Source organism: Rhinoderma darwinii, chromosome 1 (genome assembly GCF_050947455.1).
Source record: "Rhinoderma darwinii isolate aRhiDar2 chromosome 1, aRhiDar2.hap1, whole genome shotgun sequence".
NCBI lineage: Eukaryota > Metazoa > Chordata > Amphibia > Anura > Rhinodermatidae > Rhinoderma > Rhinoderma darwinii.
The window spans coordinates 228134733-228150929 of NC_134687.1; the positions used below are offsets into that span (position 1 = coordinate 228134733).

Here is a 16197-nt window from a genome sequence, read left to right on the forward strand (position 1 = left end):
AGGTATCTGTAATATGTGCGTAAGCCCTAACACTGAGAATAGAAACTGTTCAATTTCAGTAGCGCTACCAGTGCCTTCATTTTTTTTTTTTAATAGCACAGGGGTACATTTATAAAAATAAGTAAATGTGGCGGTAAATGTAGCCTTAATAAACCATAATATAAAGATCTAGCAACCATTTTTTTTGTAAAACCACATGAAATTATCTCCAAATTTGACTGCAAAAATCTGTTGACGGCCCTGCCTCAGGGCAGACCTGTCATATATCGTATTTTGTGCCCCATCAAAAGACAGTGGATTGACTGAGATAAATATTGAACAGCTAAATGAGATATCTAGGAACTGTGAAGGTTAGATCCTAATTTGATGTCTATCATAATAGGAGTTACGTTTTGCCAACTGCATTTGTACCTTTTCAAATATTAACATATCATATGCCAACCCATGTAAATACAACATTCAGTGGGCCAAGTTCTGATGTTTGACGGATTGGATATTTGTGATAAACTTTTAATGACCTCAGTCACCTTACCATTTTTTTTATTTCGTTGTTTGGTCATAGATCACCCCACTGTTAAGTATTAGTCTACCAGTGAAACCATTACATATTGGCATATTTACACTTTTCATTGAGGAATGTATTACAATAATAAGATTTTATTTATTCTATTTTATATTAGTATTCATGGGTATATAATCCAGTTGTAAAGGATGGTGAGTGTGGTTGTACGGATTGTCAATGCAATGCTGCTGCATTTAACATTACAGCCAATGAGTAGCTTTATTTGAAGTAAATGCATGATTTTGTGTTCTGATTTTGTGCAGTTATGAAATGTGACGCCACAACGTGTATGAACAAGGCCCAACTCGAATGTCTGTCTTGGGCCACGTTCACACGTTGTGTATTTGTGTAAACCTGCAACAGAGTACATTACAAGTGAATGGAGATTTACGAAAACCCCATTCACATGCTACAGAAAAAATCAGTGCAAATTTTAGGGTATGTTCCAGATCTCTTCTGGATATTTCCTTTGGATTTAAGACCATATCAATAGCAGAGATTTTTTTGCCATATTTGAACATGGCCTACCTTTCCTGGTTAAGGTATGTTCACTCGACCTATTTTCGGGCGTTTTACGCCTCGAATTACGCCTGAAAAGACGGCTCCATTACGTCTGCAAACATCTGCCCATTGCTTGCAATGGGTTTTACGATGTTCTGTTCAGACGAGTTGTCATTTTAAGCATCGCTGTCAAAAGACGGCGCGTAAAAATACGCCCGTGTCAAAGAAGTGCATGTCACTTCTTGGGACGTTTTTGGAGCCGGTTTTCATTGACTCCAATGAAAAACGGCTCCAATTATGTCCGTAAAAGACGCCGCAAAAAATGCGAGTACTTGCAAAAACGTCTGAAATTCAGGAGCTGTTTGCCTGAAAACAGCTCCGTAATTTCAGACTTATTTTGCGTTTGCATGTGAACGTACCCTAAGGGCTCATTCAGACAAGCGCGTATCACGTCCGTGTGACGGCCGTTAAAACAACGGCCGTCGCACGGACTCATGTTTTTCAATGGGGTCCTTAACACGACCGTTGTTTCAACGGAGCGAGTGCAGAGTCAGTGAAAAAATAGGACATGTCCTATTTTACTGCGTGTCACACATCCCTCCATAGATTCTAGTCTATGGGGGATCCGTGACAAAGCATCTCCCCATGGATGCACCTCGAACGTGAATAAACGTCAGTTTTTCACATCCGAGGTTACCGACGCTCGTCTGAATGTAGCCTTAATAGACCATAATATATGCCTATGCAATCTACTTCCACACTACTGCACTGTCAATACCCTGTAATAGCATTAGACCTAATATTTGATCACACTACAAACCTTATTCATGCAATCCTTCATTTTATTTTTTTTATTCACAGCCAGTAACATGTTCACACCTTATAGCCTGTGGTTTTCTAGGTATAAAAGGATCTTTTTATTTAGTAGAAGTGGAGATCAAGGGTGAGAGGTCAAATAGCGTAATAATGCATTAGAGGCTATATATTATCACTTGTTAAGGAGACGACAGTTTGATGGCTCTGTCAATGTTACAGCTACTTATGCTTGTTCAGCTCTAGAAATGAGCTGCTACATCATAGGCTGATTTGCTTGATATTTAAGATGACGTGTTCATGGAATATAATATCGAGAATGTTCTTTCCATGTTCTCACGGTGTGCACATGCTAATCCTTGGCAGTTCTTAGATCATGTCAACAATTCTTGATCAACGGGACCAATCCACCAACGCAGAACAACTAACAATTCTTAGAAAGTAAGAGCCTCAGGAGAATAGTACTGCCAAGTTAAATGCTGAGAGTGACTTTATCTCCAAAAGCCATTCATCCTCTCCAACTATGCACATTTCAAGTATTGAGATAAAAACAGTGGAAAGGAATGTTAAAACTGTTAACGAAAACTACGGGATGAGGCTAACCATAGAACATCAACAGTGGTTTTGCAGTACTTAAATATCATAAAGCTATTACCTGTAAAAGGGCCCGTGGTAATAGCAGGGTTCACTGGCTCGTGTCGCCCAGTACTACTACCTCCTTTATATCAGGGTCACTAGGGTTATGCCTAGTTCTCCCACCTTTTCTTTTATACTAACGTCAATCCCTGCCTACTTGCAACGGCCCATCCTAGGCGACGGCGTACAACTGGGCGATGGTCCCTACGCTCAATAAGTGCACGACAGACAAACAGACAAGGGTACACAGAAGCTAAGGGAAATGGGGCAGTTGCCCACGGCAACACAGCGAGCAACAAGAGTAGTGAACAAGCCGAGTCAAACCAGGAGTGCACGAGGTACAAATCGCAGAGCAGGAGCGTAGTCAGTAAAGCCAGGGTCAAAATGAAGCAAGGTCAATAATCATAGCAGAAGCAGCAGAGCCAGGAAACAGGAAAGAATGACAGGCAAAGGAGGAGCAGGAAATGCAGGTATAAATAGACAGAGGGCGGGAGCTAGCTCCGTCTGGCCAGGCTGTGATAGGCTCTCCCACTCCTCAGCCTCCCAGCCTGACTGGTAGAAGATAGTGTCACTCTCTCAGACTTAGGAGCAGGTGCAGACTGATTACCCATGGGCGTCGACACAGAAGCTGTGTCTGGCAGATCCTTTACACAAACACAGTAAATAATTATAGTATAGTATCAGTGTATCCCAATACACATAACTTAATATGTATTGAATACACTGACACTACATGGGGCACAGTATTATTAACAAGGTATTACAATCCTAATCTATACCACCACCCACTTACCTAAACATACATATATACGTTGTGTTACAATACATACACGCTCACTATTTCTGTCCCACTCCCTCCTAACTATAACTGTCCCTGTACACTAAGGGTTAACAAGGGATGTGGAGGATAAGGGGTTAACAAGGGGAATCGGTTGTTGTGTATCAGGGGCATACAGGTAAATGGTGGGAAAGGGTTAATGTGCGAGGAAACGGGTACCAGAGGAAGTGCAGGTAATGTGAGGGGTACCAGGGGATATGTGCAGGCAGGTGGGAAAGGGTTACTAGTAATATGTGTAACAAGGTGACCAGGGGATAATGTGCAGGCAGGTGGGAAAGAGTTACCAGGGAAGTGTAACAAGGGAACCAGGGAATAATGTGTAGGCAGGTGGGAAAGGGTTACTAGGGAAGTGTAGGTTGTATAAAGGGTTTGTTCTCATTGTATAGGGGGAAGAAGTAAGGGTTAATTGTAGGTGTTAGCTTGTTGAGTAGGGGGGAGAAGCAAGGGTATGTGCTCGTTATGTAGGTGAGAGTGGGTTGCGTGTAGCTGCTGCTGCACGTGGATACTTAAAGGGAACCTGTCACCAGCAACTTTACTCATTCCTCACTGGCCGCTGCTATCAAAAGTTCATTGCCGTTATCCCCTCCCCTAAACTCCTCCTCCAACTGTAAATAACAGTCTGCGTACATTTAGCGCCTTTTTCGTAATAATCCGGTGTCCCGTTGTACGCACACACACCAGAAGAGGACATCAAAGCACAAGCGCAGGATTTTGTGTGCTGGGGGAAGGCGAGGAGCTGTCAATCAAAAGTAAGCAGGCGGGGTAAACTCGGAAAGGCTTGAGGAATGAAGATATGACTCTTTTATGCTCATTAGCATGCGGTGTGGGAACACTATAAAACTGAATACTAAAGCTACAGAGCCGACTAAGAAGATAATTATTGGTTATATAGAAATGATTTTTCTACCCACTGCCATCAGGTATTGCTGGTTTAATAGGTGAAATGCTGGTGACCGGTTCCCTTTAAGCGCTCGTTGTCCAGGGGATCGTGGTGAGTAGATTCCCACGACCAGGTCTGTGATTACAGACCTGGCTCATGATACATTAAGATAATATATAATGTGTGTGTGTGTGTATATATATATATATATATATATATATATATATATATATATGTAACTAGGAAAGACTGGGCCCCATAGCAAACTTTTGACTAAGGCCCCCCCTCCCCTGGGTATCACACAACCCCCCCCCCTTGTAGATAGTGCCCCCCCCTATAGATTACGCCATACAGCCGTCCCCCTGTAGATAACGCCATACAGCCGTCCCCCTGTAGATAACGCCATACAGCCGTCCCCCTGTAGATAACGCCATACAGCCGTCCCCCTGTAGATAACGCCATACAGCCCCCAACCCCACCCCCCCCCCCCAAAAAATGGCCTGTAATTTGTCCTACAAAAGAGATGTATCCACAGGATAGGGGATACATGTGTGATCGCTGGCAGCGATAAGGAGAACGGGGGACCGAAAGTTCCCCGAAGTTCTCCATGACAAACCTCGGACTTCCGGGGTCTGCGCATTTCAATAAAAATGAAAGGAGCGCTGGTCACGCATGCGCACAAGCGCGACCGGTGCACAATTCATTTCTATGGAGCTGCCGACAGCCCCCGGAAGTCCGAGGTTTGTGATCGAGAACTTCGGGGCACTTTCGGTCCCCCGTTCTCCTTATCGCTGGGCGTCCCAGCAATCACACATGTATCCACTATCCTGTGGATAGGAGATGCATGTCTTTTGTAGGAACAACCCCTTCGGTGGCGTCGCACTGTAGCAGCTGTTAGCGGAGTCTACGGCCATGGGGGGGCCGTGCTGGCAGGCGGCGCGGGCCCCCTCATGCTGCGGGCCCCGTAGCAGCCACTACAGCTGCCACAGCGATAGTTATGCCACTGTATATATACACATACATACCCCCACTCCATCTCCATTAAAAGGGAACACTTCCCTTTACATTACCCATGCCTTAAAACTTACATTTATTGCTTTCTGTGATTTCCTGCTAGTATAGGGCTACAGGTTCACAGCAGAGTGTTTGCTTTTCTGCAACAGTACGAGTTTTTGCCTATTTCTTCTCCCATAGACGATACAAATTTCCACAGAAGATAAAAAAAAATCAAATGTGACAAATCACATCACTTTTCCTGGGATTTACCACTCGCTGCGTGGTCGAAAAGATGCACATTCTATTTCTGAAATCTTCAGTAATGCTGTACCATATAACAACTGGGTAACTTGCAATCACATTCACGGAGGTCCAGTGACTTCCTACAGTATGACACTGTCTGTTCCTTTCTAAATACCCTAAATACCCCTAAGGGTATGTTTACACTGCTTATTCTCAGCCTCCGAACATCTGCCCATTGATTTCAATAGGAAAAACGGCGCTACCTCCTGACGGCGTTTTTTTACGTGGCCGTTTGAAAAAACATCACGTATAAAAACTCCCCATAAAAAGTTCTTGAGCCGTTTGTCATTGTGTCAATAGAAAAACGGCTCCAAAAAACGCATTACAAAAACGGCTGAAAACAGCTCCGTATTTTGTGGCTGTTTTTAGTTTACCGTGTGAACATACCCTACGAGTACTAGTAAATATAAATATTGAGTTGTTGTTTTTCTTTTATCAAGTTGCTAAGAATTTAAGTTATGAAATTTCATAGGCTTTGTTCACATCTGCGTCGGGGTTCCGTTCATGGGTTCCATCAGACCTTTCCGTCAGGGGAACCCATGAACAGAAACCAAACGGAAACCATAGCTTTTCGTTTGCATTACCATTGATTTCAATGGTAACGCTTTCGTTGCTAATGCTTTCCGTTTGTTTCCGGTCCGTAAGGCTTCAGGGTTTTTTTTAGGGCACGTTCAGACGTGGCAGAATTTTTCCGCTGCAAATGTTGGTGATGATTTAGGGCAATTACGCAACGAATCTGCACCAACATTTGCATATTTGACAGGTGATTCAGACGTTGCAGAAAACACAGCGGACTTGCCACAGATTTCCGTTTTTGCATTGCAAAGGCTGAAATACGCAGTGAAATTCCGCTTCTTCTCCACAACAGACCGTGCATGCTGCGGACTGAAAATTCCGCACTGCAGCCTATGGTCCGCAGCGGAGTTTTCTGCAACGTCTGCACGAAGATAACTAAAAAGGTGTGGAAACCAATGGACAAACTGTCTGCTAAGGAATTCCACTCTGGAGTGCTACAGCAATTCCGCCACGTTTGAATGTTCCCTTAGCGGAATCAATAGCGTAGTCGGCTGCGCTATTGATTACGCCCAAAAAAAACAGGAAACCATTAGCAATGGAAGCATTACTAGTGAAATCAATGGTAATGCAAACGGAAAGCTGTGGTTTCCGTTTGGTTTCCTTTCATGGGTTCCCTTGACGGAAAGGTCTGATGGAACCCCGACGCAGATGTGAACGAAGCCTTAGCAATACAGAAGGTTTTACCAGATAAACGCAACTCTATATTTATTGCCCAGATTCTGCAGCTTTTATAAATATTCCACATGTGGCCCTAGTGTGCTAATGGACTGAAGTACAGGCCTCAGAAGCAAAGGAGCACCTAGTGGATTTTGGGGTCTCCTATTTTTAGAATAATATTTTAGGCACCATGTCAGGTTTGAAGTAGTCTTGTGGTACCAAAACAGTGGAAACCTCCCAAAAGTGACCCCATTTTGGAAACCATCCCTCAAGAAATTTAACTTGGGGTATAGTTAGCCTTTTGACCCTACAGTTTTTTTTGCAGAATTTATTGGAATTAGGCCGTGAAATTGAAAATGTAAATTTTTTTTTCTAATAAAATGTCGTTTTCGCTCAGATTTTTTTCATTCTCACAATAGATAAAGCAGAACATGCACCCCAACATTTATAAAGCAAACTCTTCTGAGTACAGCAATACCCCATATGTGGTAATAAACTTCTATTTGGATACAGGGCAGGGCTCAGAAGGGAAGGAGCACCATTTCACTTTTGGAGCTCAAGTTTTGCTGGAATGGTTTGTGGCGCCATGTCACATTTGCAAAAACAGTGCAGACCCCGCATTTGGAAAAATTTACCGCTCAAGGGATTTATTTAGCGGTATAGTGAGCATTTTTTTCCACTAAAATTTAGAATTTTTTAATTTTCACAAGGAATAAAGGAGAAAAAGCACCCCAACACTTGTAAAGCAATTTCTCCCGAGCACGGCAATACCCCATATCTGCTCATAAATTGCTGTTTGGACACCCCACACGGATCAGAATGTCAGGAGTGCTACTTGGCATGCAGATTTTGCTTGATTGGTTTTTGGGCGCCATGTCGCATTTGTAGAGCCCCTGAGGTACCAGTAGAAACCCCTGAGAAGTGACTCCATTTTGGAAACTATACCCCTCAGGGCATTCATCTAGGGGTGTAGTGAGCATTTTGATCCCACAGGTGTTTAATAGATTTTATTAGAATTGGGCATTGAAAATGAAAAATTAAATTTTTTCCAAAAATATGTAGATTTTGCTCCCAATTATTATTTTTTTTTCACTAGGGGTAATGGGAGAAAAAACACCACACGATTTGTTAACTAATTCCTCCAGAGTACGACAATACCACATGTGTGACCCTAAACTGCTGTTTGGGCACATGGCAGAGCTCAAAATGGAAGGAGCGCCATTTGGCTCTTAGAGCGCAGATTTTGCTGAACTGGTGTACGGGCGCCATGTCGCATTTGCAGAGCTCCCTTAGGTACCAGAGTAGAGTGTAAAACCCTGAGAAGTGACCCCATTTTGTAAACCACACCCCTCAAGGCATTTATCATTTGCCTGGACATATTTGAGGCCTATTTTGGTGATTTTCGCAGCATTGGCCCACAACAGCAGGGCTTTGGGGTCAAATAGTAAAACAAACCCCCAAGTAGTGACCCCCATTTTGGAAACTGCACCCCTCAAGGCATTTTTTAAGGGGTGTAATGAGCATTTTGACCCCACAAGTTTATACATTTTTTTAGAAATGAGCGCTCCGTGGATGGTGCAAAGTGAAAATTCCAATTTTCCACAGGTATGACATTTTAGTGTACAATATGTTGTGCCCAGTTCGTGCCACTGAAGACCAATACTTCAAACTGATATTGTTTGTTTCATGTCCCCTCTAAATTGTAAAGTGCTGCATAATATGTTGGCGCTATATAAATAAATATTATTATTATTATTATTATTATTATTATTATTATTATTAAACTGCTAAGTGGCTTCTCCTGGGTATGGCGATGCCATATATGGGGACGTAAACTGCTGTTTGGGAATGCTGTAGGGCTCAGAAGGGAGGTAGTGCCGTTTGGCTTTTGGAGCGTAGATTTTGCTTAGTAGTAGTTCTTTTTGGACTTTTGCTGTTATTTCGGTTTATAATGTGGGGGCATATGTAAGCTGTGCGGAGTACATGAGGGTATAATGCGTTAAATATTTAATAATTCATAGATGTGTGGCCAGTGTCGCACTGATAAAAGGTGCCCAATCTTATCTGCTTTTGGAACACTGCACATTTTGCTTCGCCGTATCCTGAGAGCTATAACTTCTTTATTTTTTTCCTCCACCGGAGCAGTGTGAGGGCTCATTTTTTGCGGGACAATCTGTCGTTTTCATTGGTACCATTTATTTATTTTTTTGATCACTTTTTATTTCATTTTTGGCAAGCAAGATTACCAAAAACCAGCAATTCTGATAACTTTTTTTATTTTATTTTTTTATGGCGTTCACCATCCACTATAAATGACAATTTTACTTTATTCTGTGGGTCGATACGATTACGGAAATACAATATGTATATAGGTTTTTATTTTTATGTTTTGCAGCGTCTGCTCAATAAAATCACTTTTGTTTCAAATTTATTTTTTGTGTCGCCATATTCTGAGAGCCATAAATAGTTTTTTTCCGGAAAAAAAGCTGTGGGAGGGCTTGTTTTTTGCGGGACGGGCTGCAGTTTTTAATGGTATAATTTTGGGGTACATGCAAACTTTTAGATCCCTTTTTTTTTAAATTCTGTTTTGGGAGGGGTGGTGACTAAAAAACAGCGATTCAGGTATTGTTTTTAATTTTTTACGGTGTTCACCGTGCTGGTAAAATAGCATGATATTTTTTATCGTTCGGGTCGTTGCTGACGCAGTGATACCACGTATGTGTACTTTTTTAATGTTTTCAGTTTTTCCCTATAAGAAAAGCCTTCTTATTTGCAAAAAAGGTGGTTTTATTATTTTTTTAACTTGAAACTTTTATTTTTTTACTTCTTTACAACCGTTTTATTTAACTTTTTTTTTTTTTGTCCCACTAGGGGACTTGAAGGCATGAAACCCTGTTCGCTATTCTAATACACTGCACTACCTACATAGTGCAGTCTATTAGAGCAGTCAGCTATTCACTTCTATTCGTCTTCGGCTCCCGGCGGGGCCTAATTGGCTTCCGTACTAGGAGGCCATTGTTAGGCATCCGGTTGCCATAGCAACCATCGGCACCTCTGCGGGTGCCGATCTTTGCCATTAGCAACCATCGGGTGCGATCTAAGCACCTAGATGCAGCAATCACTTTTGATCGCTGCATCTAAGGGGTTAATAAGCCTAGCTCTGGTCCTGGCCGTTAGAGCAGGATGTCAGCTGTGACAAACAGCTGACACCCGCGGCCATGGCAACCATCGGGTGCCGACGGGCTAGAAACTGCCTAGATGCAGCAATCGCTGCATCTAAGGGGTTAATCGGCTGGATCAGAGGCTAGCTCTGGTCCTGGCCATTACAGCGGGGGGTTGGCTGTAATAAACAGCCGGAAACTGGCAGTGATGGTGCTTGCCCAGCTTGAGCCAGCTCCATCACATACAGTTACGTTCTCAAAGAGCTGTGATTGGTCAGTCTGATGGCACAGTTCTGTCACCTTGTCCATTGACAGGGTGACAGTTGTTAGCCAGGACGCACCTAAAGAGGCTCTGTCACCACATTATAAGTGCCCTATCTCCTACATAATATGATAGGCGATGTAATGTAGATAACAACAGTGGTTTTTATTTTGAAAAACAATTTTTGAACAAGTTATGAGCAATTTTAGATTTATGCTAATTCGTTTCTTAATAGACAACTGGGCTTTTTTTTAACTTTGAAATAAAATTGTAAGACCGTGTGTTTTGCGCAACTTTCACATTCGTTTTTATTAAAAATTATTTTACTTTTTGAGATACAGCTGCCCTGTATTCTCTATACAGAGCAGCTGTATCTTTCGCTTTGACCTGAATCCATCAGTCCCGTGGACCGGATGGGTTCAGTGTCAGCGCGTCCTGCGTGTCTATGCCACACAGGATCTCCCTGTAATAGATCACATAAGTTATGAACTTACATGTGAATGATAACCGGTGGCTCTTGCATGTCTGAGACATACAGGACCCGCTGTCACTGAACCAGTCAGTCCCGGGGAACTGATGGGTACAGGATTCAGCGAATGCTACAGCTGCTCTGTATACAGGATACAGAGCAGCTGTATCTCAAAAAGTTCAAATACATTTTTAAAGGGTAACTAAAAGTTCAACAAACTTCTGACATGTCATAGTGACGTGTCAGAAGCTTTGATCGCTGGGGGTCTAAGCACTGAGGCCCCCACCAATCGCTAAAATGAAGCGGCCAAATTGCTTGCTTTCAGTTTCTGAGAAAAGCCGAGCAGTTGTACGGACTCAATAGAAAGTCTATGAGCCCGTACACCTCTACATCAGCTTTCTGAGAAAAGTCGAACAGAAACTAAGCGGCTCAGCGCTCACACAAGTGCTTCTGATGCTTCGTTCTAGTGATCGGTGGGGGTCTCAGTGCTCGGACCCCCAGCGATCAAAACTTCTGACATGTAACTATGACATGTCAGAGGTTTGTTGAACGTTTAGTTACCCTTTAATAAAAACTAATTTGAAAGTTGCTCCAATCACACTGACTATTTTTTTTTATTTTAATCAAAATGTCACTTTTAAAGGTTGACAGTTAACCCTTTGAGAACTTAATGCAAAGAGATATTACAACCACGAGGTGGTTTCCTTATCCTTCTTATCGTATGTCACAAGTTACTCATTAGCATTCTGTGGTTTTCATCTTACAATGATCTTGTGTTGGGGATACGCTTGACTGATCCAGCCTGATCAGCATAATAGGGGTTACATAAAGGTGCATGCACTCACTACCTGCACTGGATGTGCGCTGCTGAATCAGCTCATGGAAGTTCACAGGGGTCAAAAGATAAGACTAGCAACTTCCAGAAGATGAAGAAACTTTGCCAATAGTCCTTAGATACACGTAAACCTAAAATTACATACACAGAAAATGTAATAACTACTGTTTGGTTAGTTGCATTTTAATATTTAAATTTGTTTTTCACAGGTTAGTACAACTCTTCTATACATGACTATAATTAGTATATTCAGGAATGTGGTTATAGACCAGAAAAGAGGTGTCAGTCGCTTCTAGGCCCTGGTGCCTGAGGGGGCCCAAAGGCCCCTCTGACATATAAGAAGACACCAATATTATAAGTGGCACATGGTAGGTGGGGCCCTGTTAGAGACTTTGCATGGGGGCCCAGGAGCTTCAAGTTACGCCTCTGAGTTTACTTCCGGGTGGAAATGTTAACACAGGGCAAACAAAGAGACTCTCTATTGAGAAGTGTTGACTCTTTCCAGCAAAACTCAGTCTGTTAATTACCCGGGATGTCCTGTCATAAGCACGTATATTAGTGAAAGTCTGCTGTGAATAAATCTGTATACTGTCAATGTAGAAAAAGTCTATAATATATACATGTACTAGAAAGAGGATAAATCCAGCCAGTGTTTCACATTGTGCTCACAGTGGGCATGGAGAAGAATGACTCTCAGTGCCGGTCTTTTACTTTATTACATCTTTATTACCACATTGGAGCTTTTAGTGTACAAATTGCTTCACTTTGTCAAATATTGACTCCTCTGCAAGCACGTTACAGCTATTTTTGCTTATGAAACACTTTGTAGTGTGTAATAGTAACTACGGACATTCATTCTGAAATGATCTACTAAAAAACGTTTATACTACAGAAATAATATATATTTAATTCATGTTTGTTCTATAAATTCAATAAAATTCTGTAGATATTGAAGGTGTTGAACCAAGTGGTCATTGTTTTATTCCTATTTTTAAAGTAAAACTGCAGAGCAAGTTCACACGTTGTAGGATTGTTGCAGATTTCGGCGCAGGACGTAATGCAAAGAGTGATATCCGCAGCAAAATCCATTCTGCAGCGTGTTAACTTAGGGTATATGCACACGTAAACTGCATTTACGTCTGAAATTACGGAGCTGTTTTCAGGAGAAAACTGCTCCGTCATTTCAGACGTAATTGCTCTTCCTCGCATTTTGAATTCAATGAAAAACGGCTCAAATTACGTCCAAAGAAGTTTACAGGTCGTCGGCACCGTACGTCGGCAAACCCATTCAAATGAATGGGCAGATGTTTGCCGACGTATTGGAGCCATATTTTCGGGCGTAAATCGAGGCATAATACGCCTCGTTTACGCTTCAAAATAGGTCGTGTGAACCCAGCCTTAGCCTTAGGCCTCATGCACACGACCGTGTTTTTGCGGCCGCAATTCCCCCGAAAATCCACGGGAGAATTGCGGCCCCATTCTTTTCTATGGGGCCGTGCACACGACCGTAGTTTTTGCGGTCCGTGCACGGCCCAGGAGCCCGGACCGCAGAAAGAACGGGCATGTCTTATTACGGCCCGGTTCTGCGGTCCAGGCTCATTGAAAACCATGGCCGCGGCCATGTGCATGTCCCGCGATTTGCGGGCGGCCTGCGGCTGACAGTCCGCTGACAGTCCGCAGCCGGCCGACCCGAAAATCACGGCCGTGCACACGGCTACGGTCGTGTGCATGAGGCCTTAGATAGGCTACATTGAGGAACAACCTAAATTTTATTGACGCTGTCAATGTTATTTGGACGTCTGCCCTCAGAGAATAAAACCATTGTGAAAGATTTGATTTTCTGTTCTGTATGGTGCCGTAACAGGGCATCATGGGGCCTTACTATACCTTTTACATGCCTCCGATTTAATACAGAAGAATATGGAGGTAATTTTCCGTTGGCTTTTATCCAAACTTCATAGAAAGCCTAGATGCTTTTCTCCCCTAAAACATTGCATTGGGGAGCATTGTTTCTAGGCGGGAAAATAGCTCTGTACACGGCAACCGATGGAGCATGAACTGCAGCACATGGAGTCACATATGGCTCTATAGTACAAAGCTGTATTGGACTTTGTGTGCAACCTCTATGCCGTGTGCATATATACTTAATAGCGATTTGGCGGTGTCAATCTATAGTCTAAAGAATATGGTTAATGCAATAATAAGAGCCTGAGAAGGGGAAAAAAAACAAGGGAATGTCAAATTTGCCTTGAGCTGAAGACATAAGTAACCTCAGACAGACAGATTTTAAGGGTTTTGCTGCCTAACAATCTAACTGAAGACGTCGGTTGTCAGGCACTCAATCCCTAGCAACCAGACTGTCAGACATGGCTCAAATGTTCAGCCCAAATCACTGCTGATATGCAGTGTACTAACAGCAAAGAGGTAAGCAGCTGGGTAAAACTCATCATTCCCTATTTCTCGATAACATTTTCTGACATTAAAGGTGGAGAGCCTATTGCTTAGAATGAAAACATTATTCATTACCCATAACATAAAATGATTCCCTTATTTGTATACTATTTATGTAAAATGCAAACTTTGACATAAAATTAGTACCAGAAATCTGGAAAGGCCTAGTCCTATTATTTTACTGCTATCAAATCTCTTAAGAATCTTCTGGAAACCGGGGAAATAGTCAAAATATCACTCACATACAAAAGTATTTTAAAAAATTGCCAAAATATCAAACATACAGCTATTTATACCGTACCTTGGCTGCACATCTGTAGACACCGATTTCTGGAATTTGTGTCTATACACGAAGGGCCGAATCTGTCTGTAATACTTGCTAAATCTTGGTATCGTTACTTTTCTCAAGCCATATTCACGCACCTATATATGTTGCAGAAGTCCGAACTGTCAATGCTGAGTTTTGAGTAGGGTATAATTCACTGTAATGGCATGATGCGTTGTCTATAGTATTCAATAGGACTGCCGGTGAACCTATCCTATTATCACAATGCACAAATGTTACTGTGAGGGTATGCTCACACAGCCTATTTTCGTCCGTTTTTCTGGCCGTAAAAGGAAGAAAAAACGGAAGCAGAACACCTCCAAACATCTGCCCATTGATTTCAATGGGAAAAACTGTGTTCTGTTTCGACGGGGCGTTTTATTGCGTGGTCGTTTTTTAAGAAAAAAGTGCACGTCACTTCTTGGGACGTTTTTGGAGCCGTTTTTTTTATATACTCTATTGAAAACCGCTCCAAAAACGGCCGTAAGAAACGGCTTCTTATTTTCAGACATTTTTTTGCTAATCGTGTGACCATACCCTGACATTTCGATTACAGACAGCTTTACATATATGTATGTGGTACTGTATCTACCTAGATTAGAATTATACAGATAAACTGGATGGTGTTCACACATTTGCTTATTTTACAGCAGTTAATTCTGTCTGGAAGAAAACTGATTTCAAAGACATTGAGAGCAAATTTTCCCTTCGGACACCAGAAGAACCAGATGAGGACACTTGTCATCTCATACCTGGCCAAGAGCAAACGGTTGGAAATTGCAATTTCAACCATACAAGCAAAACCTTTGTAATAATACATGGATGGACGGTAAGTGCCCAGAGAAGGAAAATGGTTACAGAATTGAAATGGTTAATTTAAATGGCACATTCTATTAGTGTACCATGAAAAAAATCCCACATATAACGTTCATGATTTATAACACTCCAAGAAATAATTGAGTAGCTGCCACTATCTACATTGATTATTCTGCTGAAAACTAATTGTGGCGCACATCCAATGGCATATATCATGAAACAAACAGATTTAGTATAGAAACTCCACATACTGTATATCTTGCTGCCTGAGCATTCTTTGTGTGCAGCATTTGATCATAATGGACGTGCTCCATCTCTAAAAGAATGTGGCACATTCATTCGGACCTATCAGGTCTGCTAGCTACGGTATATGACCTGTTTCTTTATGATCTGATTACTATAATTGTAGCATGTAGACCGTGATCACAATGCAAACTCCCTAAAATGTGAACAATTCTCCTTACTATATATCACATGGATTAGCTGATAAATTGTCCTGCGCGAAACTGGGGGGGGGGGGGGTGCTGGCTATGTGGTGGGCTCTCGACCTTACGTAAGGCACCTCCTTTCTGCATTTTCATAGTTAATCATGCCAGGAGCAGTGGAGTTATGATGTTTCTGACTGCAGCATCTCCTCTGGTAGCACTGTAAGGGCATGTTCAGACGTGGCATATTTCTGTCCGCATCAATGCCGCACATAATCTGCGTTGCAGATTCCGTTGCGCCTTTGCCTAAAATGTGAAGTGAATTGCTGCGGATTAGTCCTTGCGGATTCAGGTGAAGAGTACGTCCTGCTCTCTTTTAAAACATTCCATCTCCGTCTGGCTATAGACCTCGAAACGCATAGGTCCAGCCAGAATGATGAAATATCCTGTTCGTGAAAGCAATCCGCAATGCAACACACATTACATCTGCGGATTTCATTGCGTAATTTAACAACTCCATTGAAGTCAATGGAGAAATTCTGCCACAAATACGCATCAAGTCCGCAACAGCTAGTGTATGCTGCGGACACCAATTTACGCACCGCAGCCTATGGTCCGCAGCTGAGTTTTCCGCAACGTCTGCACGAAGATAACTAAAAAGGTGTGGAAACCAATGGACAGACTGTCTGCT

General features: G+C 42.3%; 1 protein-coding gene across 1 annotated transcript in view; it reads left to right on the forward strand.

Moving 5' to 3' along the window:
• LPL (lipoprotein lipase) overlaps positions 1-16197 on the forward strand; it is a 31386-nt gene that overhangs the window by 3324 nt on the left and 11865 nt on the right. The window contains exon 2 of the mRNA XM_075849929.1: positions 14916-15094. Coding sequence (XP_075706044.1) covers positions 14916-15094 — 179 coding nt within the window. The remainder of the gene's footprint in view (positions 1-14915; positions 15095-16197) is intronic.